At 45.2% G+C, this 22,444-nt stretch overlaps 1 protein-coding gene across 1 annotated transcript in view; it reads right to left on the bottom strand.

The window, feature by feature from the left end:
- Nucleotides 1–22,444, bottom strand: part of LOC126106574 (MD-2-related lipid-recognition protein-like) — a 90,787-nt gene that overhangs the window by 29,335 nt on the left and 39,008 nt on the right. Inside the window, exon 2 of the mRNA XM_049912917.1 lies at nt 14,332–14,469. Within this exon, the coding sequence (XP_049768874.1) occupies nt 14,332–14,469 (138 nt within the window). The remainder of the gene's footprint in view (nt 1–14,331; nt 14,470–22,444) is intronic.

Here is a 22,444-nt window from a genome sequence, read left to right as displayed (position 1 = left end):
TTTCATGTGTAAGTTGTCTCGTTAAGTGTGATTTTACAACTTCATTGTCAATGAACGTGTGCTACATCGGCACTTGTACTATAGCGTGTTTTTCTCCTGTGTGATTTTAGATTTCCTAAAAATGAAAGTCGGAAAGCTCTGTGGGAGAATGCCGTGAGGAGGAAGAATTGGCGTGCGTCTAAATGGAGCACTATATGTTCTCAGCATTTCCGAGATGAGGACATAGACCGAACTTCCCTTTCAACAGTAAGGCTCCGAGAAAATGCTGTACCATCAGTTTTCCCTACACACCCAAAACATTTGCAAAAGGTATGTTAATTCAAAGAATTAAATTCTTAGTTTTTAAGTTCATGTTTCAGTATAATACGTACATATCGTCGATAATCGAAGTGTTGAGTGACTCACTTTGTCTTCATCATGTACCAAATTAAAAGCTAACACTACATTAACTGGCGTAAAGTATAGGCCTAAACAGGACACTGTGTAGATTTGCCATTCTATGTACCGTATTTCAGTAAATATTGGTGGTAATGAACAGTGTTTCCCAGTAGTGGTACGTAACTGAAATGTCCCAGTACGTATTACAAACAAGATGTATTTATGGGGCTTTGGAGGGAGGGTATAGCTAACTTAGTTTTCAGTTTCTATTATTTAGTTTGTGATACACGTTTATTACTGAATTAACAAAATTGTATCGTTTACATTGCAGGCTAGCTATTCGTAATATTACATTAAAAACTATTTTTAATCAGAAGAAACGCGGAATTTCGCCTTTACGAGATTTTATTTTAAACAAAAACTTTGAAACAACCAATCTGATGACGTTACATGCGTATATGGTGCAATTAGCGACTGTAATACACGCAGCGCTATAGCACACTGGCAATGTTTTGGTCAGAGTGTCATGGCAGCGAGCCACGCCCCCATGGCTTCAAAACGTAGTATGGCTGGGATACGTAGCGCCATCTCCCCTTATTCTTACCTCCATGCAGGCAGCGACACAGATGTCGCTCACGTCACCTGCGTTTACGTTTTGTCGTCTGCAGCTGTCGCGCGCTGTCGGTCGATTCTGTCGCTTACGTAGGACGCGGCCTAAGAAGGCGCTACAGGTGACTATTTCGCCAGTCTCTTCGCGATGTTTCCCATCTTCAGGCTCAAACTACACTGCTCAACAGAAGTCAAGTATCACTTTCTCGAAACCCCTTACTTGTCTACCATTGTGACTCAGAAGTTTGAAATTTGGTTCAAAGGTCTCTACAAGCTTCCTCTGTAGCGATGCCAAAGAGAGCGCCCTGCGACATCGCCCTCGGGGGCGGCGACTCTTCAAACAATAAGGTTGTAAGGGGTCCATGACTAAAGAATTTATTACTAGCGCACTCGAGCAGATGTAATTTCGATGGATTGCTCACGCGCTGCCTACGATATGTAAGCTATAAGAGAATCTCAGACCAGAGGGCAGTGTTGTGCCTGAGCCATGTAGTATAAGGTGAAAACAGCTGCGCGCATATGTAGTTTGTTACAACAAAGTTTGTATTATTGTTATATCAAGTCCCATGTAAATGTTTTTAAAAATTCTTTTAATAGTAATCGTTTTTATAAAATGAACTTTTTTGACAATCATTCATTTGAATTTAAAGAATTTACTAATTTCTGCAATCCATGGTCATCTCAATGTAAAGAAAAATCAGTAGTTTCTTTTTATACATGACACTGGGCTGTGCCAGAAAAAATTCTTATAGGAGCAGATATATACGCGTTATCCGGCGACTTCATGGAGGTAAGAATTTTCAATTTATTCAGAATGATCTTTCAGGGCCATGACGCAGCACTGCTGATGTCCAAATTTACCAGTTAATTACTGAAAGGTTATACATGAGCGACATTTGTTATTAGGATGTTAGTCATGCTATTATTGTGAGGTTATGGAACAATAAACTGTTGGGAGGTTACACTGAATGTGAATGTTATACGGGAATTTATCTGTTGGGAAGTTACACTGCATGTGAATGATATAATTAATTTATCTGTTGGGAGGTTACAAGGTGTCGACACATGCGAAAAAAGGCCGGAGTGAGAGATTCTTGTGACGTGTAAGATGAGTTAATGATGTCACATTCGCACCAAATTCCATCAGACTATCGCCGCACTCCCTCTTACACGTATCTGATTCCTTGTTTTTACCATTCTGCGACTCAGGTCTGAACCCAGACAACCAGCGCTGAAATCAGGTCGTTTTCGTATGGTTGCCAGAGAAAAGTATGTCAGACACACCGCCGTCAGGGTTCCCACAAGTTTCCACAAGTGAAATTCCCTGATATTTTCCTGATTTTCAGACAGATTTTATTATTTTTCCCTGACAAATTCTGAGATCTCAAGGGTAAGTAAAGACGTAAGTTGACAAAAAAATATAAGGACTTGTGTATTTCTAAACAAGTGAGCTAAAATCTTAACTACTAACATCAACATCTTTTGTAACGAAAAGCAAGATAGAGAAGGCAAGTCAAATGGCATACACGTTTCGCCGCGCGGGATTAGCCTAGCAGTCTGGGGGCAAATTGAGACGCGTATAGCGCGTGTGGCGTTTTTGCAACTTCATAGGTTCAAATGGGACCGCCCAAATTGCGAAGCGACGCGACTGGGACGCGACACGCGCCTGCGCCAGGTCGCGCGGCGTTGGGCTAGGCGCAAATTGAGACGCGTATAGCGCGTGTGGCGCGACGCAGCGCAGCGCGCGTTTTTGTAACATCACAGGTTCAAATGTGACCGCGCAAATTGCGACGCGACGCGACTGGGACGCGACACGCGCCTGCGCCAGGTCGCACGGAGTTGTGGTTGAGGCACAGTTTCTCGCGCCACGCGTCGCGCTTGCCTCGCTAGCACCGTGGGAAATTTGAGGAGGGGAGCGGAAAAGTAGCCCGGCCATATGCTCACATCGAAACGGTGCATATGAGCAGATAAATTTTGCCTTACTGTGTACTAAATTTTATTGCCTTTGGGTAGTGTTTCGTTTCCCCCATTTAAAGGCTCCAGCTTTCTTCGTTAGTACATTATACTTCTCTGTTATTTATATCTGTATAGTTTTGTTTTGTTTTTCTTCTGTCAAGAAAAATGCATACTTCAGTATCTGATGAACCATTGGCCGCTGGAATTGTATCATATGCCTCCGCGATGTTTTCAGATCTCAAGAAGGGACAGAGGGTAGTGAATAAGGAAGCAAGGAATATTATACAATCATGTGATTAAGAAGCAAGGCAGGAAAGTAAAACAAGGTTATCTTCTCGCTGCCTAGTATGCTGGCGTATCTGTACGATCTGTTACAAAAATTTGGAAGGGATAATCTCCACAGGTGTGATCCCTTTGTGCTCCTGGTAAAAAGCGTCCAAGATCTGAAGTATAGAAGTCTCATTGTGATTACTTGGATATGGATATAATAATGTAATACGACACACTGTACTACATGCATGTGAACATCACATTTCCACTGCAAGCTAGAAACAGTCGAAAAGCAGTCACAAATAACGTTTTAATTGGTTCGCCGTGGTGAGAAAAAGCATTTCAATTCTTCCATGCACATTATCAGCATTAACAAACTAATTATAGAACAGGCTACACAAATGAAGAAAATGGTCGGTATTATTACGAAAGTAGGAATATCCTAAAAGAGTGTTATGATTAGATATATTTAATTTGTTGAACTGAACTGCTGACAAAGGCAGATCTACTTTCATGACAATGTTTTTCGAACTCCAACTCACAAGGCACGTATGGCTAGCTTGTGCATTCCTGACGCGCGCATTATCCTCCACTGCTGACAATACACTGACCATTGTGTTGTGCGACAAATCAATTGTTTATTTTTCTCAATCAATTTTATTCGCGATCACACATTGTCAGTTTGGCAAGCAGTAGGTGAGTAACCAGTATCTGGCATGTGCCTATCATTCCGCCTGAAGGAACGCTCGCCATTATTTTAATACTGCTCAGATCAAGAGAAGGAATAAAATCCTTTGGTAAGTTTCCATTCCAACAGAATGTGCAGTCTATTTTCGTGTGAGTTGTTAACCTTTTCTCATTCGAAGAAGCATCACCGTTTGTGAGTGACGGTATCATTTCTCTTGGTGACTGGTTTAATTGTACTTGCTTTGGCACAGTGTAATTTGCCAAACTCATCTCACAGAAGCTATTGAGACAGAATTCCGAAACGGAGTGCCTCATTAAACAAGTAATTGGCAATCACAGAGCTCAATAGCTTACGAAAAGCCTCATAGTGTCGGTTTGCAGTAACATAAAAGAAGAAATTTCATGTTTATTTTCATACTAGGAAGCTCTTATTTCGCTAGCTGTCGATAATTCTTAAAAAAATTACAGTCACTGGAGCGAAATAAATAAAAAGGGAAGTATAAGTACTGATATATCGCCATAGATAAGAAAGTTCGGTGTGTTTAAGAACTGACAAAACACTCTCCTCCTTGTGTGCAAAATTTCGTTCAGCGGTTCAGGAGGTATGAGAGATGTTGCGAGCATATTTTATTCTCGCGGGCGTGAGATCGGAAGTGAGCGCGCTACATGGGATCAATTTTCTCGAGATCGGAGGCAGGTAGAGACCTCCTCCCAAGTCTAAACAAAAATTCAACATTTTAGCTAAATTTCATACGCAACAACGTATGGTGTAATACGCACCAAACGCAAAATCATAGCGACCCCTAATTTTCGTTGCAAACTTTTTGAGTTTTCCGTAGTGTCTTACTAAAACACGTACATCACAATAAGAATGGCCATTAGCGAGATGATGGACACTTCGCCACGAAGCTGACATATAACGCTACAAGTACGGCAGAAATCAAATATTTTCAGTGAATAGTTTCTGTAAAATCGTTTCAGAAAGATGACAGGTTACGCGCACGTCGGTTGTGTCAGCGCAGAGCGTCGCCAGTCGGCGCGTGCGAAGTCTGGTGTACGCGTCGCAATATGAGCTGCACTCGCGCGACTCGTGCGGCACGTGCGTGTCGCGCTGTAGTGTCGTGTCACGTCACACGTGCTATACGCGTTTCAGTTTAAGCCTAGCCTATAAGGCACTGCAATCATGGACTGTGCGGCTCGACCCGGCGGAGGATCGAGTCCTCCCTCTGGCATGGGTGTGTGTCTTTGTCTTTAGGATAATTTAGGTTCAGTAGTGTGTAAGCTTAGGGACTGATGACCTTAGCAGTTAAGTCCCATAAGATTTCACACACATCTGAACATTTTTTGGTATACACGTTTCATTAAGACCACTGATGTTATGTTATTAAAACAAAACACAGTTTGTGACAAAAATGCGCATTTTGTTGAAGTCGCGAGACAGATTTAAAATACCTTCACTGCTTTCAGAAACAACTGCAGAAAAATGTAGGCCTCTTGTAAGAAATGTATAAGGCGGGGAAGAGTTGTGTAAACCAACACTATAGGTAACCGCCAGTAAAATGTTGGTTCTACTATGTTCGTTATTGTCTGTTGTTACCCACTGTGTTATGTCTATTATCTACGGGTATTGTGTGATTTTTCTTTCAAGAAAGACTTGAGTACTACAAACTGCCAGAGACTTCCACAATTTTCTTCTTCTTATCGTCAATACTTTCTAATACATAAATTACTTTCGAAGTGCCAAAATGTACTTCAATAAATAAAGTGTCTATAAAACGCCGCACTCTACAACGCACACTATAAGATCAAAAGTCTCCGGACACCTCCAAAAACATACGTCTTTCATATTAGGTGCATTGTGCTGCCACCTACTGCCAGGTACTCCATATCAGCGATCTCAGTAGCCATTAGACATCGTGAGAGAGGAGAATGGGGGAGCTCCGCGGAACTCACGGACTTCGAATGTGGTCAGATGATTGGGTGTACTTGTATCATACGCCAGTACGCGAGATTTCAACACTCCTAAACATCCCTAGGATCACTGTTACCAATTTGATAGTGAAGTGGAAACATGAAGGGCCACGTACAGTACAAAAGCGTACAGGTCGATCTCGTCTGTTGACCGACAGAGACCGCCGACAGCTGAAGAGGGTCGTAACATCTATCCAGACCATCACACAGGAATTCCAAACTGCATGAGGATCCACTGCAAGAAATACGACAGTTAGGCGGGAGGTAAAAAAACATGGATTTCATGGTCTAGCGGCTGCTCATAAGCCACACATCGCGCCAGTAAATGCCAAACGACGCCTCGCTTGGTGGAAGGAGCGTAAACATTGGACGACTGAACAGTGGGAAAACGTTGTGTGGATTGACGAATCACGGTACACAATGTGGCGATCCAATGGCAAGCTGTGGGTATGGCGAATGCCCGGTGTACGTCATCTGCTAGTGTGTGTAGTGCCAACAGTAACATTCGGAGGCGGTGGTGTTATGGTGTGGTCGTGTTTTTCATGGAGGGAACTTGCACCCCTTGTTGTTTTGCGTGGCACTATCACAGCACAGGCCTAAACTGATGTTTGAAGTACCTTCTTGCTTCGCACTGTTGCAGAGCATTTCGGGGATGGCGATTGCATCTTTCAACACGATCCAGCACCTGTTCATAATGCACAGCCTGTGGCGGAGTGGTTACACGACAATAACATCCCTGTAATGGACTGGCCTGCACAGAGTTCAAACATGAATTATGTAGATCACGTTTGGGATGTTTCGGAACGCCGACTTCGTGCCAGACGTCACCGACCGACATCGATACCTCTCCTCAGTGCAGCACTCCGTGAATAATGGGCTGCCATTGCCCAAGAAACCTTCCAGCGCCTGATTGAACGTATGCCTGCGACAGTGGAAGCTATCATCAAGGCTAAGGGTGGGCCAACACCATATTGAACTCCAGCATTACCGATGGAAGGCTCCACGAACTTGTAAGTCAGTTTCAGCCACGTGTCCGGATACTTTTGATCACATAGTGTACTTGCGGTGAGACAGTCGCAATTTCTAAAATCCGTCGCCATGGCTCCGGCCTGCCGCGGTGCACCACAATCCCGGGTCCACGGATAAACCTTGAAAATCCGCTGCATTACGCCACACACAAACAGTCCCAGTCTGCGGCAGATCGGTGAGACTAGATCCGACAGGGAGGGCCTGCACGTTAGTGGGAAACTATGAGCTTCAGATCGGCAGGCCCGGTCCGTAAGAGAAACCCACAGAAATGGCCTGCGCTTTTGGCTCGTCGTGGAAGTCCAGTCGTGTGGCCAGCTATTCACGTGTCACAGACATCATGTTCATGAACTGAGACCGCGTTGATCAATTCGTGCAAAAGATAACCGGCACAACTACTCTGAGAATCAATACTTACACTACTGGCCATAAAAATTGCTACACCACGAAGATGACGTGCTACAGACGCGAAATTTAACCGACAGGTAACAGATGCTGCGATATACAAATGATTAGCTTTTCAGAGCATTCACACCAGATTGGGCCGGTGGCGACACCTACAACGTGCCGACATGAGGAAAGTTTCCAACCGATTTCTCATACACAAACAGCAGTTGACCGGCGTTGCTTGGTGAAACGTTGTTGTGATGCCTCGTGTAAGGAGGGGAAATGCGTGCCAGCACGATTCCGACTTTGATAAAGGTCGGATTGTAGCCTATCGCGATTGCGGTTTATCGTATCGCGACATGCTGCTCGCGTTGGTCGAGATCCATTGACTGTTAGCAGAATATGGAATCGCTGGGTTCAGAAGGGTAATACGGAACGTCGTGCTGGATCTCAACGGCCTCGTATCACTAGCAGTCGAGATGAGAGGCATCTTATCCGCATGGCTGTAACGGATCGTGCAGTCACGTCTCGATCCCTGAGTCAACATATGAGGACATTTGCAAGACAACAACCATCTGTACGAACAGTTCGACGAGTTTTGCAGCAGCATGGACTATCAGCTCCGAGACCATGGCTGCGATTACCCTTGACGCTGCATTACAGACAGGAGCGCCTGCGATGGTGTACTCAACGACGAACCTGGGTGCACGAATGGCAAAACGTAATTTTTTCGGATGAATCCAGAATCTGTTTACAGCATCATGATGGTCGCATCCGTGTTTGGCGACATCGCGGTGAACGCACATTGGAAGCGTGTATTCGTCATCGCCATACTGGCGTATCACCCGGCGTCATGGTATGGGATGCCATTGGTTACACGTCTCGGTCACCTCTTGTTCGCATTGACGGCACTTTGAACAGTGGACGTTACATTTCAGATGTGTTACGACCCGTGGCTCTACACTTCATTCGATCCCTGCGAAACTCTACATTTCAGCAGGATATTGCACGACCGCATGTTGCAGGTCCTGTACGGCCCTTTCTGGATACAGAAAATGTTCGACTGCTGCCCTGGCCAGCACATTCTCCAGATGTCTCACCAATTAAAAACGTCTGGTCAATGGTGGCCGAGCAACTGGCTCCTCACAATACGCCAGTCACTACTCTTGATGAACTGTGGTATCGTGTTGAAGCTGCATGGGCAGCTGTACCTGTACACGCCATCCAAGCTCTGTTTGACTCAATGCCCAGGTGTATCAAGGCCGTTATTACGGCCAGAGGTGGTAGTTCCGGGTACTGATGTCTCAGGATCTATGCACCCAAATTGCGTGAAAAGTAATCACATATCAGTTCTAGTATAATATATTTGTCCAATGAATACCCGTTTATCATCTGCAATTTTTCTTGGTGTAGCAATTTTAGTGGCCAGTAGTGTATAAGGAAAGGTAGCAGATCACCGTAAAGATGATCGCTGAGCCACAGACAGGCACATAGAAAAGACAATCACACTCTCACAACTAATTTTTTGGCCATAGGCTTTGTCAGAAAACGGGAGTGCACACAGTCATTCAAACAAAACTAATGCACAGATGACCATTGTGTTTCCAGCTGCTCCGTCAAGAAGCTCTGAGACCCAGATCCAAACAAACCACTCCTCACGCCCCCCCCCCCCCCCTCCCACCCTGCCACTCATCGGCAGCTGCTAGGCTAGCAGAAAATTGTGTGGCAGCTGCAGGGAGGGGTGAGAGGGAGGAGAAGCAGTAGGAATGAGAGAGTAAGGAAGCAGTGTACAAACTCAGCTGCGCCCAGCCAGTGACGAAGCATGACATTTCAGTAAACAAACAATTTGATGCTACTGATACCAAAACGAGTTTTTTCCAGTGTTTTTTTTTTTTTCAAATTTCGCTGATTTCTCTCATGCGTTTGAAATTCCCTGATTTCCAGAACTTGTGACAACCCTGCCCATTCAGAATCGGCACGAAATGGCCTTAGGGGATGGTAGAAAGGGCGTCAATGAAACCATTCCTTCCCCTGGGACGTCGTGAGCATCAAGACAATGTACTTGACAACCTTTGACACTGCCAAACCTTTTGGATGGGTCAGCCCTTCTCGAAGTGGGCTAGCAACCCCACTAAACGCGGTCTCACACCTTTGGTGTGCAGTGCAACCGCAGTTTTTGCTATGGTGTAGAGCTTGTAACCAATAGAGACTGTTTAAAGTCATTAAAAGAAATGAGAACGTAATCCGAGGCAGCAGAGAGTGCCTATCCTTTCTCAGCCTCTTATTCGCACACTCCTGTGGCGTGATCACGGAGGGGTGCGACATTGACAAATGAATGAATAAAATGGCAAAGGGCCTCTCTAAGACCCCTAGATCGGTAAACCCTCGGTGGGATACGCCCACCTTTATTGAGATTTTTAAAAACGTACATTGAGAGAGATAACCTGCGCAGTAGTCGCACATGCCTGCAGGCATGCAACCTCTAGACGCTGCTACGATTCAATTGCCTGCCTGCAGACTCTTATGACTACTTTTTTTTAGACAATATAGTTGTATGGAGATAAAGAGCGATTAATTTACTTATAATCAATTATTCAAAATGACAGTCACAATCGCATTATTTACTTTGCCGCCAACCAGTTTCAACCAGCGATAGGGTCATCTTCAGTGCAATTTACACTATAGTTACCAACCGTGCACAGGCAGGGTGACGACTCCAGCGAGCGACCAAATGGTGTAAATTGCCCTGAAGATGACCCCATTGCGGGTGACTTTCAATTTGAATAATTGATCCTATGACTACTTAGCAGGTTGTGTCTCTAAACCCACATTTTTAAAATTCTCAATAAAGGGTGGCAGATGTCACCGAGTATTTTGTCTAAATGTGTGAGAGCGAGCTGTTAGTGACCTTCTACCGTTTACTCTACCGTTTACTCATTTGTCAATGTCATGCCTCCCCCCATCTCCCCACCCCCGCCGTGACCTCGCCATAGGGGGGCGCAAGAGGGCTGAGAAATGATATGTACTCTTTGCTGCTTCAGATCACGTTGAAATTTCGTAGAACGGTTTCGAATCATCCCTAGTGGTCCCAATTTCTACGAGAGAGCAAGAATTGCTGCCGCACTGCAGGTGGCAGATGTCACCGAATATTCCTTCGAACTGGGGGAGCTGTTAGTGGCCCTTTGCTATTTTATTTACTCGTTCGTCAATTTCACGCCTCCCCCCCATCTCCCCACCCCCTCTGTGAGCACGGCATAGGAGGGCGCAAGAGTGCTGAGAAATCATACGTACCCTTTGCTGCTTCACATCACGTCCAAATTTCGTCGAATGGTTATGAACCGTCCCTAGTGGACCCAATTTGTACAAGAGGGCAAAAATTGCTGTCGCACTGCACACCAAGGGGGTGGGATCACCAGGAGGTGTCAGCAGTGTCAAAGATTATCAAGAATGTCGTCCACTTGCTCATCACACTGAGAACTATCGTTTGAGACCGCGAAATGTGTGGAAATCAACGACCCAAGGAAAGGGGTGGTTTCTTTCACGCCCTTTATGCCATCCTCTGAGGCCTCTTCGTGTCGATTCTGAGTGGCGATATGGCTGAAATATTTTCCTGGGTCACCCCTAAGAAAGCCGCGTGATTTCAGTGCTGGGCGTCAAGATTCAGATATCCATCGTAGGGTGAAGGGGTGAAATGTGGGTAAGAGAGAATGTGACGACCTTCCCATCGTGTGATGCGCCCAGAGTGGCGTTGTGAAGATTTTTGGTAAAATTTGCTGTCAATGTGACATCATGAACGCACCTTACGTGGACTACTGAGCTGTGACCCTTTTTCTGCATGTGTCGACACCTTGCTGTTTGGAGTGTCGCCGAGCCAGAAGGTGACGGCGCAGCGCGCCACGCCTTTTCATCGTCACAGAGTACGGTTGTTGGCACCTTTGAGCATAATTTAAAATATATGAAGATGGTATCTGTTCTTTCGGACATGTCCGAAAGAACAGATATCATCGGTGACCGTGCAGCTCTCTAGAATGAAATGATAATTAAATTAAGACCCTAAGCTGCCGACAGGCGTTGGTATACATCAACGGGCACAGTTGAAAATGTGTGCCCCAACCGGGACTCGAATCCGGGATCTACTGCTTACATGGCAGATGCTCTATCCATCTGAGCCAGCGAGGGGAAAGAGGATACCGCGACTGCACGGATTTATCCCTTCTACTGCGCAGATGCACACACATTGCCCGAACTCTTACGGGACTTGGTAAGATTGTCTGCCACGAGCAATGAGTGTAATGGGCAGGGGCACTACGAATGTGGTGTGTGGACATTAAGTTGGGAATGTGGGTCTCACGGGGACCGTGCATGGGACAAATACCTGCACTCGCACTATCCTCTGTAGCCTCGTTGACTCAGATGGATAGAGCGTCTGCAATGTAAGCAGGAGATCTCGGCTTCGAGTACCGGTCAGGGCACACATTTTCAACTGTGCCCGTTGCAGTATATCAACGCCTGTCGGCAGATTAGGGTCTCATTTCATAATTTACAATGTCGCAATGGGAGAATATTACCGAGTTTTGTAAAACTGATCCTTCAATTCCGTTACGCAGTGTAATTCGATGCGATAATACGGAGCGGAGCAGGCCACAGGGTTAACAATGAAACTTGAACACTGCGTAATCTACTGGTTGAAGGTGTAATACACTGAAGAGCCAAAGAAACTGGTACACCTGCCTAATATCGTATAGGTACCCCGTGAGCACGCAGAAGTGTGCCGCAACACGACGTGACATGGACTCGACTAATGTCTGAAGTTGTGCTGGAGAGAACTGACACCAAGAATCCTGCAGGGCTGTCCATAAAACCGTAAGAGTACGAGTGGGTGAGATCTCTACTGAACAGCACGTTGCAAGGCATCCCAGATATGCTCAATAATGTTCATGTCTGGGCAGTTTGGGGCCAATGGAAGTGTTTAAACTAAAAAGAGTGTTGCTGGAGCCACTCTGCAGCAATTCTGGATGTGTGGGGGTGTAGCATTGTACTGCTGGAAGTGCCCACGTCCGTCGGAATGCACAATGGATGCAGGCGATCAGACAGGATGCTTACGTACTTGTCACCTGTTAGAGAGGTATCTAAAAGTACCAGGGATCCCATATCACTCCAACTGCTCACGCCCCACACCATTACAGAGCCTCCACCAGCTTGAACAGTCCCTGCTGCCTGCTGACATGCAGGGTCCATGGATTCATGAGGCTGACTCCACACCTTACACGTCCATCCACTCGATACAATTTGAAACGAGACTCGTTCGCCAGGAAACATGTTTCCAGTCATCAACAGTGCAATGTCGCTGTTGACGGGCCTAGGCGAGGCGTAAAGCTTTGTGTCGTGCAGTCATCAAGGGTACACGATTGGGCCTTCGGCTCCGAAATCATATTTCGATGATGTTTCGTTGAATGGTTCTCACTTTTTGACGGCCCAGCATTGAAATCTGCAGGAATTTGCGCAAGGGTTGCACTTTTCTCACGTTAACAATTCTCTCCAGTCGTCGTTGGTCCCTTTCTTGCAGGATATTTCTCTGGCCCATGCGATGTGGGAGACCTGATGTTTTACAGGATTCCTGGTACTCACGATACACTCGTGAAACGGTCGCACAGGAAAAATTCCCACTTCATCGCTGCCTCGGAGATGCTGTGTTCCATCGCTCGTGCACCAGCTATAACACCACGTTCAAATCTTAATAGCCTGCCAGTAATAACCGATCTAACAAATGCGCCAGACACTTGTCTTATACAGTGTGTTACAAAAAGGTACGGCCAAACTTTCAGGAAACATTCCTCACACACAAAGGAAGAAAATATGTTATGTGGATATGCGTCCGGAAACGCTAACTTTCCATGTGAGAGCTCATTTTATTACTTCTCTTCAAATCACATTAATCATGGAATGGAAACACACAGCAACAGAACGTACAATCGTGACTTCAAACACTTTGTTACAGGAAATGTTCAAAATGTCCTCCGTTACCGAGGATACATGCAGCCACCCTCCGTCGCATGGAATCCCTGATGCGCTGATGCAGCCCTGGAGAATGGCGTATTGTATCACAGCCGTCCACAATACGAGCACGAAGAGTCTCTACATTTGGTGCCGGGGTTGCGTAGACAAGAGCTTTCAAATGCCCCCATAAATGAAAGTCAAGAGGGTTGAGGTCAGGAGAGCGTGGAGGCCATGGAATTGGTCCCCCTCTACCAATCCATCGGTCACCGAATCTGTTGTTGAGAAGCGTACGAACACTTCGACTGAAATGTCCAACTCCATCGCGCATGAACCACATGTTGTGTCGTACTTATAAAGGCACATGTTCTAGCAGCACAGGTAGAGTATCCCGTATGAAATCATGATAACGTGCTCCATTGAGCGTAGGTGGACGAAACTAAAATGAGCTCTAACATGGAAATTAAGCGTTTCTGGACACATGTCCACATAACATCTTTTCTTTATTTGTGTGTGAGGAATGTTTCCTGAAAGTTTGGCCGTACCTTTTTGTAACACCCTGTATAGGCGTTGCCGACTGTTTACATATCTCTGTATTTGAATACCTATACCTATACCAGTTTCTTTGGCGCTTCAGTGTATAAGAATTCTGTAAACAATTAACACGACCGAGTGAGGTGGCGCAATGGTTAGCATACTGGGAGGACGACGGTTCAAACCGGCTTCCAGCCATCCTGATTTAGGTTTTCCGTGATTTTCCTAAATCATTTCAGGCAAATGCCGGGATGGTTCCTTTGAAAGGGCACAGCCGATTTCCTTCCCGATCCTTCCCTAATCCTGTGGAACCGATGACCTCACTATTTGGTCCATTTCTCCCCTCAAATCAACCAACCAACCAGCCAGCCAACCATTAGCGAGGTTCCTTTTACTAGTGAGACAGTAATACATAGCAATAACATGCAATAAATTCCCACTAGTTCAGTGGTAAGCCAATGCAGGATACATGTGACTGAGTGGTGGAGAAAGGGTCAATGAGTGGTAGTTTGCACTGACCTGGAGTGTAGGTGAAGGAGATGCCGGCGCTGCGGCCCTTGACCAGCCTGCAGGGTTTGTTCTGGGCCGCCTCCCTGCACGGGTTCACCGTTACCCGGTGGATGCTGCAGTTGCGCGACGTGCCCACGTCATCCAGCCCTGAAACACAACACACGCACACATTCAGCCCAGCAGACAACTCGAATCGAGTGCGCATCGTGTCCATCGTCTTCAGCACTTGTCATTGGCGACGAGCCTAGGTTTGTGATGTAACTGCTAATACGGGATGACAATTCAAAAAAGGTTCAAATGGCTCTGAGCACTATGGGACTTAACATCTGTGGTCACCAGTCCCCTAGAACTTAGAACTACTTAAACCTAACTAGCCTAAGGACATCACACAGTCAGGTCAATAGTTTATGAACAGTTCATTGTCAGTATAAAAACAAACTTGTAACTTCTTCACTTGTATTGTTACAAAACCCACAGAAGTTCTCGTTTCATCAGCTATCGATGGCCCTCAATAATTACATTCTATCGATGGCCCTCAATAACTACATTATTTCACTGAAAAAACCTGTAGTCGCTTGAATGTCGCGGTAGACATGGAAGTGTTGCATATTAATCATATGACAAAACACTCTTGTCTCTGGGCGCTGTCATTTACCAAAATCGTGTTTCAATATCTCAAACCGTCTATGAGATACGAGGAATTTATGAATATTTCATTCTAGTATTCACTGACGCACGAGTTCATGACGGAGCCCTTTAGATAAACTCCATTTTCACGAGATTGTAAAAAGCGATACCCATCCAGGTTAAAAGAATAGTTCATTTAATACGCAGCAACAAGTAACCTAACACGCACCAAACACATTCATGGCGATAGCTATTTTTCACCGCAATCTAAGAATTTCTTGTAGCAATTTACATACTATCGAAATATCGCAATAACTATGGCCATTAACGAAATGATAGGCAGTTCAGCATGAAGCTGACTAATTAAACTATCAGATGTGCGAGGATGAAAGTTTATTACCGAATAGTTTGTTTAAAATCGTTTGAGGAAGCTCGCTGACCAGCCGACACAAACGCTGCGCTTCTGAGGCCTGAGATACTGCGGTCACCTGCTCATGCGCTCAGCACGCTCGCAGCTACGCTTCTCTCCACCCGCTACGTAACAAACAGTCAAAAATCGCAACTTGTTTTAAGGGGCTCCGGAAAGGCTCAAAATCATGAAAAGTTCAATTTTTACTTTTTTGCGTTTTCTGAATCTGCAGACTATTACCTTTTAATAGATATATAATTTATTCAATTCCGAAGACTACAACTATTTTTAAATTTTTTTTGAAATGTGTTCTACATGGGCGTGACCCACTGTGGCGCTGTTAAACTGCTGTCAAATGGTGTTATTATTAACGTCCGTGTTCATCAGGTACATTTTAGTGATGTGAGATAAAGTATGTGTTGTCTTCTCCCCAATTCTATTCAATACCTCCTCATTAGTTATGTGATGTACCCATCTAATCTTCAGCATTCTTCTGTAGCACCACATTTCGAAAGCTTCTATTCTCTTCCTGTCTAAACTATTTATCGTCCATGTTTCACTTCCATACATGGCTACACTCTATACAAATACTTTCAAAAACGACTTCCTGACACTTAAATCTATACTCGATGTTAACAAATTTCTCTTCTTCAGAAACGATTTCCATGCCATTGCCAGTCTACATTTTATATCTTCTCTACTTCGACCATCATCAGTTATTTTGCTCCCCAAATAGCAAAACTCCTTTACTACTTTAAGTGTCTCATTTCCTAATCTAATTCCCTCAGCATCACCCGACTTAATTCGACTGCATTCCATAATCCTCGTTTTGCTTTTGTTGACGTTCATCTTATATCCTTCTTTCAAGACACTGTCCATTCCGTTCAACTGCTCTTCCAAGTCCTTTGCTGTCTCTGACAGGATTACAATGTCATCTGCGAACCTCAAAGTTTTTATTTATTCTCCATGGATTTTAATACCTACTCCAAATTTTTCTTTTGTTTCCTTTACTGCTTGCTCAATATACAGATTGAATAGCATCGGGGAGAGGCTACAACCCTGTCTCACCCCTTCCCAACCACTGCTTCCCTTTCATGCCCCTCGACTCATAACTGCCATCTGGTTTCTGTACAAATTGTAAATAGCCTTTCGCTCCCTGTATTTTACCCCTGCCACATTCAGAATTTGAAAGAGAGTATTCCAGTCAACATTGTCAAAAGCTTTCTCTAAGTCTACAAATACTAGAAACGTAGGATTGCCTTTCCTTAATCTATTTTCTAAGGTAAGTCGTAGGGTCAGTATTGCCTCACGTGTTCCAACATTTCTACGGAATCCAAACTGATCTTCCCCGAGAAGAAAAAGGGAGAACCGATAGAGGTACTCGAAGTACCCTCCGCAACACACCGTCAGGTGGCTTGCGGAGAATGGATGTACATGTACAGGGCTACTACAAATGTTTGAAGCGATTTCATAAATTCACAGTAGCTCCATTCATTGACATATGGTCACGACACACTACAGATACGTAGATAAGCTCATAAAGTTTTGTTCGGCTGAAGCCGCACTTCAGGTTTCTGCCGCCAGAGTGTTCGAGAGCGCAGTGAGACAAAATGGCGACAGGAGCCGAGAAAGCGTATGTCGTGCTTGAAATGCACTCACATCAGTCAGTCATAACAGTGCAACGACACTTCAGGACGAAGTTCAACAAAGATCCACCAACTGCTAACTCCATTCGGCGATGGTATGCGCAGTTTAAAGCTTCTGGATGCCTCTGTAAGGGGAAATCAACGGGTCGGCCTGCAGTGAGCGAAGAAACGGTTGAACGCGTGCGGGCAAGTTTCACGCGTAGCCCGCGGAAGTCGACGAATAAAGCAAGCAGGGAGCTAAACGTACCACAGCCGACGGTTTGGAAAATCTTACGGAAAAGGCTAAAGCAGAAGCCTCACCGTTTACAATTGCTACAAGCCCTGACACCCGATGACAAAGTCAAACGCTTTGAATTTTAGGCGCGGTTGCAACGGCTCATGGAAGAGGATGCGTTCAGTGCGAAACTTGTTTTCAGTGATGAAGCAACATTTTTTCTTAATAGGGAAGTGAAAAGACACAATGTGCGAATCTGGGCGGTAGAGAATCCTCACGCATTCGTGCAGCAAATTCGCAATCCACCAAAAGTTAACGTGTTTTGTGCAATCTCACGGTTTAAAGTTTACGGCCCCTTCTTCTTCTGCGAAAAAAACGTTACAGGAGACGTGCATCTGGACATGCTGGAAAATTGGATCATGCCACAACTGGAGACCGACAGCGCCGACTTCATCTTTCAACAGGATGGTGCTCCACCGCACTTCCATCATGATGTTTGGCATATCTTAAACAGGAGATTGGAAAACCGATGGATCGGTCGTGGTGGAGATCATGATCAGCAATTCATGTCACGGCCACCACGCTCTCCCGACTTAACCCCATGCGATTTCTTTCTGTGGGGTTATGTGAAAGATTCAGTGTTTAAACCTCCTCTACCAAGAAACGTGCCAGAACTGCGAGCTCGCATCAACGATGCTTTCGAACTCATTGATGGGGACATGCTGCGCCGAGTGTGGGAGGAACTTGATTATCGGCTTGATGTCTGCCGAATCACTAAAGGGGCACATATCGAACATTTGTGAATGCCTAAAAAAACTTTTTGAGTTTTTGTATGTGTGTGCAAAGCATTGTGAAAATATCTCAAATAATAAAGTTATTGTAGAGCTGTGAAATCGCTTCAATCATTTGTAATAACCCTGTAGATGTAGATGATAAGTAAGCGGTTCCCCATTGCCTCGGACTCTGGAGCGCCCTCTCTCTACCCTGTACAACTCGAGACTGCTCAGCCGTCGGGATCAGCACCAGTTAACAGTGACTGAGGCCGCCCCGCGGGTCAGGCGCCGTTACCGTCATCCAGATGGATAATGATACATCGTTTTAGAGTACACTTTTACATCACTGACTTCTCTATGTAATATAGCACTTTTACTTTTGTTATTATAGTGCAAACTTGGATGATTGCCCGTAATTAATAGGCCGACACCGGTCAGAAGTTAACATGGTCTCTGACCATGACTTTTTTTTAAAAAATGGTTCAAATGGCTCTGAGCACTATGGGACTTAACATCTGTGGTCATCAGTCCCCTAGAACTTAGAACTACTTAAACCTAACTAACCTAAGGACATGACACACATCCATGCTCGAGGCAGGATTCGAACCTGCGGCCATAGAAGCAGCGCGGTTCCGGACTGAGCGCCTAGAACCGCTAGACCACCGTGGCTGGCACTGTATTTAAATAATTTTATAACAATAAAGATCGCTGTTCTCCAAAAATTTATACGAACGTAAGTATCTTAATGAACCAACAGAGGAGTAGCATCAAATTTACAAACAAGAGAGAAATGCAAGAAATCAGGTGCAATGAAGCGAGCTCGTCAATAATCTTCGGATACGTTTACAAACGTAACAGAAGACGATATTCACAGAATGCAAACGATAGCTTATAAGACAATGAAATTGCTAAATCAAACACAAAAAATAGTTGCTCAAATAAATAACATCCAACAATCGAAATCGATAGATCATTATAAGAACTTGAGGTATGAAGAAACACTCTCTGCAGAGAATATAGAGGTTGATACTGAAATAGAATGCATAGACCATTTATGTTTTGATGAATTGTTCGCAGATGATGCTGTAATTTACCGTCTAGTAAGGTCATCCGAAGACCAGTATCAGTTGCAAAGCGATTTAGAAAAGATTGCTGTGTGGTGTGGCAGGTGGCAGTTGACGCTAAATGCCGGACGAAGTGGCCGTGCGGTTCTAGGCGCTGCAGTCTGGAACCGCGAGATCGCTACGGTCGCAGGTTCGAATCCTGCCTCGGGCATGGATGTGTGTGATGTCCTTAGGTTAGTTAGGTTTAAGTAGTTCTAAGTTCTAGGGGACTAAGGACCTCAGAAGTTGAGTCCCATAGTGCTCAGAGCCATTTTTGAGTTGACGCTAAATAACGGAAAGTGTGAGGTGATGCACATGAGTTCCAAAAGAAATCCGTTGGAATTCGATTACTCGATAAATAGTACAATTCTCAAGGATGTCAATTCAACTAAGTACCTGGGTGATAAGATTACGAACAACTTCAGTTGGAAAGACCACATAGATAATATTGTGGGGAAGGCGAGCCAAAGGTTGCGTTTCATTGGCAGGACACTTAGAAGATGCAACAAGTCCACTAAAGAGACAGCTTACACTACACTCGTTCGTCCTCTGTTAGAATATTGCTGCACGGTGTGGGATCCTTATCAGGTGGGATTGACGGAGGACATCGAAAGGGTGGAAAAAAGGGCAGTTCGTTTTGTATTATCACGTAGTAGGGGAGAGAGTGTGGCAGATATGATACGCGAATTGGGATGGACGTCATTAAAGCAAGGACGTTTTTCGTCGCGGCGAGATCTATTTACGAAATTTCAGTCACCAACTTTCTCTTCCGAATGCGAAAATATTTTGTTGAGCCCAACCTACATAGGTAGGAATGATCACCAAAATAAAATAAGAGAAATCAGAGCTCGAACAGAAAGGTTTAGGTGTTCGTTTTTCCCGCGCGCTGTTCGGGAGTGGAATGGTAGAGAGATAGTATGATTGTGGTTCGATGAACTCTCTGCCAAGCACTTAAATGTGAATTGCAGAGTAATCATGTAGATGTAGAATTAAGAGAAGCCTTCAACTCCACAAAAAACAGAAACGCCACTGATATGGAAGTTATAAACGTTGAACTGCTACAATATGGAGGCAGCCTACAACCAAAGAGACTACTACATTTATTTCATATTTGCTGGAGAACGGAAGCTATTCCAGGAAGACTGTCACAAAGGGGATATCACTATTTAGAAAAGAAGACCGCAACAGCTGCGAGAATTGTAGAAGAATCGGTCCACATTCAGTTCACTCACACTGGGACATCCGCTTCTTTTTGCCGGGCACACGCAACACGTCGTAACGAAATTGTTGTGCCAGTGGTAAATGGCCTTCCTTATTGGTGGCTTCTTACCGTACTTGGTTCTAAACATCCGTTGAACAGCTGTAGCACACTTGTTTTGAGCCGTGCTGCGGCTCGCGTTGGTACTGTTTGTGGGTTTCCGTCCTGTGTTGGAGGCCAGGCCGTATCGTTTAGTTGACTCGGTTGCGGTTGTTTGTCTTCTTCTCGTGTTGACTGGCGCCACTCGGTTTCGCAAGCGTTGCCTGTCCGCTAGTGGCAGCATCGGCGGTTATCGATATATAGTAAGAGTGGCCCTGTCTTTGGAGCGACCTCGTGGTTCTTCTGGGTCGTGTGAGTGTACCAGTTCTGTTGGGGACTCTGGCGGAGCCAGGTCCGTGCAGTGCGAGAACACGCCGGGATTGCTGGCGGCGTGCACGGACTGCTGGATCGAAGGCCTGTGGTCACGAGGTTGCACGACCTCGTCGTAAACCGGATCCTGCAAGTTTTAAGTTGAGTGCATTTGGATTTAAGTAGCGAAACCCGCACCATTGTGAGATCTTGCGATTCTCCAGTGACTTGGGTTCATGTTGCTGCTCGTAGTGTTGCTGAGGTGAGGGGAAGTGCTTGGGGAAGGCGGATCTGGTCAGCTTTCCTGGACATCTAATTACTATTTATTGCGTTCAGTTTGTTGCTATTTGCTAAGTTCAACCAGCGGTATTTTCCTGCCTCGTGGCCGCTAACGCCCCAGTTACCTGCCCTGGGGGTTAGTGTATACGGGCTGTTACAAAAAGGTACGGCCAAACTTTCAGGAAACATTCCTCACACACAAAGAAAGAAAATATGTTATGTGGACATGTGTCCGGAAACGCTTACTTTCCATGTTAGAGCTCATTTTATTACTTCTCTTCAAATCACATTAATCATGGAATGGAAACACACAGCAACAGAACGTACCAGCGTGCCTTCAAACATTTTGTTACAGGAAATGTTCAAAATGTCCTCCGTTAGCGAGGATACATGCATCCATCCTCTGTCGCATGGAATCCCTGATGCGCTGATGCAGCCCTGGAGAATGGCGTATTGTATCACAGCCGTCCACAATACGAGCACAAAGAGTCTCTACATTTGGTACCGGGGTTGCGTAGACAAGAGCTTTCAAATGCCCCTATAAATGAAAGTCAAGAGGGTTGAGGTCAGGAGAGTGTGGAGGCCATGGAATTGGTCCGCCTCTACCAATCCATCGGTCACCGAATCTGTTGTTGAGAAGCGTACGAACACTTCGACTGAAATGTGCAGGAGCTCCATCGTGCATGAACCACATGTTGTGTCGTACTTGTAAAGGCACATGTTCTAGCAGCACAGGTAGAGTATCCCGTATGAAATCACGATAACGTGCTCCACTTAGCGTAGGTGGAAGAACATGAGGCCCAATCAAGACATCACCAACAATGCCTGCCCAAACGTTCACAGAAAATCTGTGTTGATGACGTGATTGCACAATTGCGTGCGGATTCTCGTCAGCCCACACATGTTGATTGTGAAAATTTGATCACGTTGGAATGAAGCCTCATCCGTAAAGAGAACATTTGCACTGAAAGGAGGATTGACACATTGTTGGATGAACCATTCGCAGAAGTGTACCCGTGGAGGCCAATCAGCTGCTGATAGTGCCTGCACACGCTGTACATGGTACGGAAACAACTGGTTCTCCCGTAGCACTCTCCATACAGTGACGTGGTCAACGTTACCTTGTACAGCAGCAACTTCTCTGACGCTGACATTAGGGTTATCGTCAACTGCACGAAGAATTGCCTCGTCCATTGCAGGTGTCCTCGTCGTTCTACGTCTACAGTCGCGAGTCATAGGCTGGAATGTTCCGTGCTCCCTAAGACGCCGATCAATTGCTTCGAACGTCTTCCTGTCGGGACACCTTCGTTCTGGAAATCTGTCTCGATACAAACGTACCGCGCCACGGCTATTGCCCCGTGCAAATCCATACATCAAATGGGCATCTGCCAACTCCGCATCTGTAAACATTGCACTGACTGCAAAACCACGTTCGTGATGAACACTAACCTGTTGATGCTACGTA

This window comes from Schistocerca cancellata, chromosome 10 (assembly GCF_023864275.1).
Source record: "Schistocerca cancellata isolate TAMUIC-IGC-003103 chromosome 10, iqSchCanc2.1, whole genome shotgun sequence".
In the NCBI taxonomy this organism is placed as follows: domain Eukaryota; kingdom Metazoa; phylum Arthropoda; class Insecta; order Orthoptera; family Acrididae; genus Schistocerca; species Schistocerca cancellata.
Note: the sequence above shows the minus strand (reverse complement) of the source record. Positions and strands in the feature narration are given on the sequence as shown.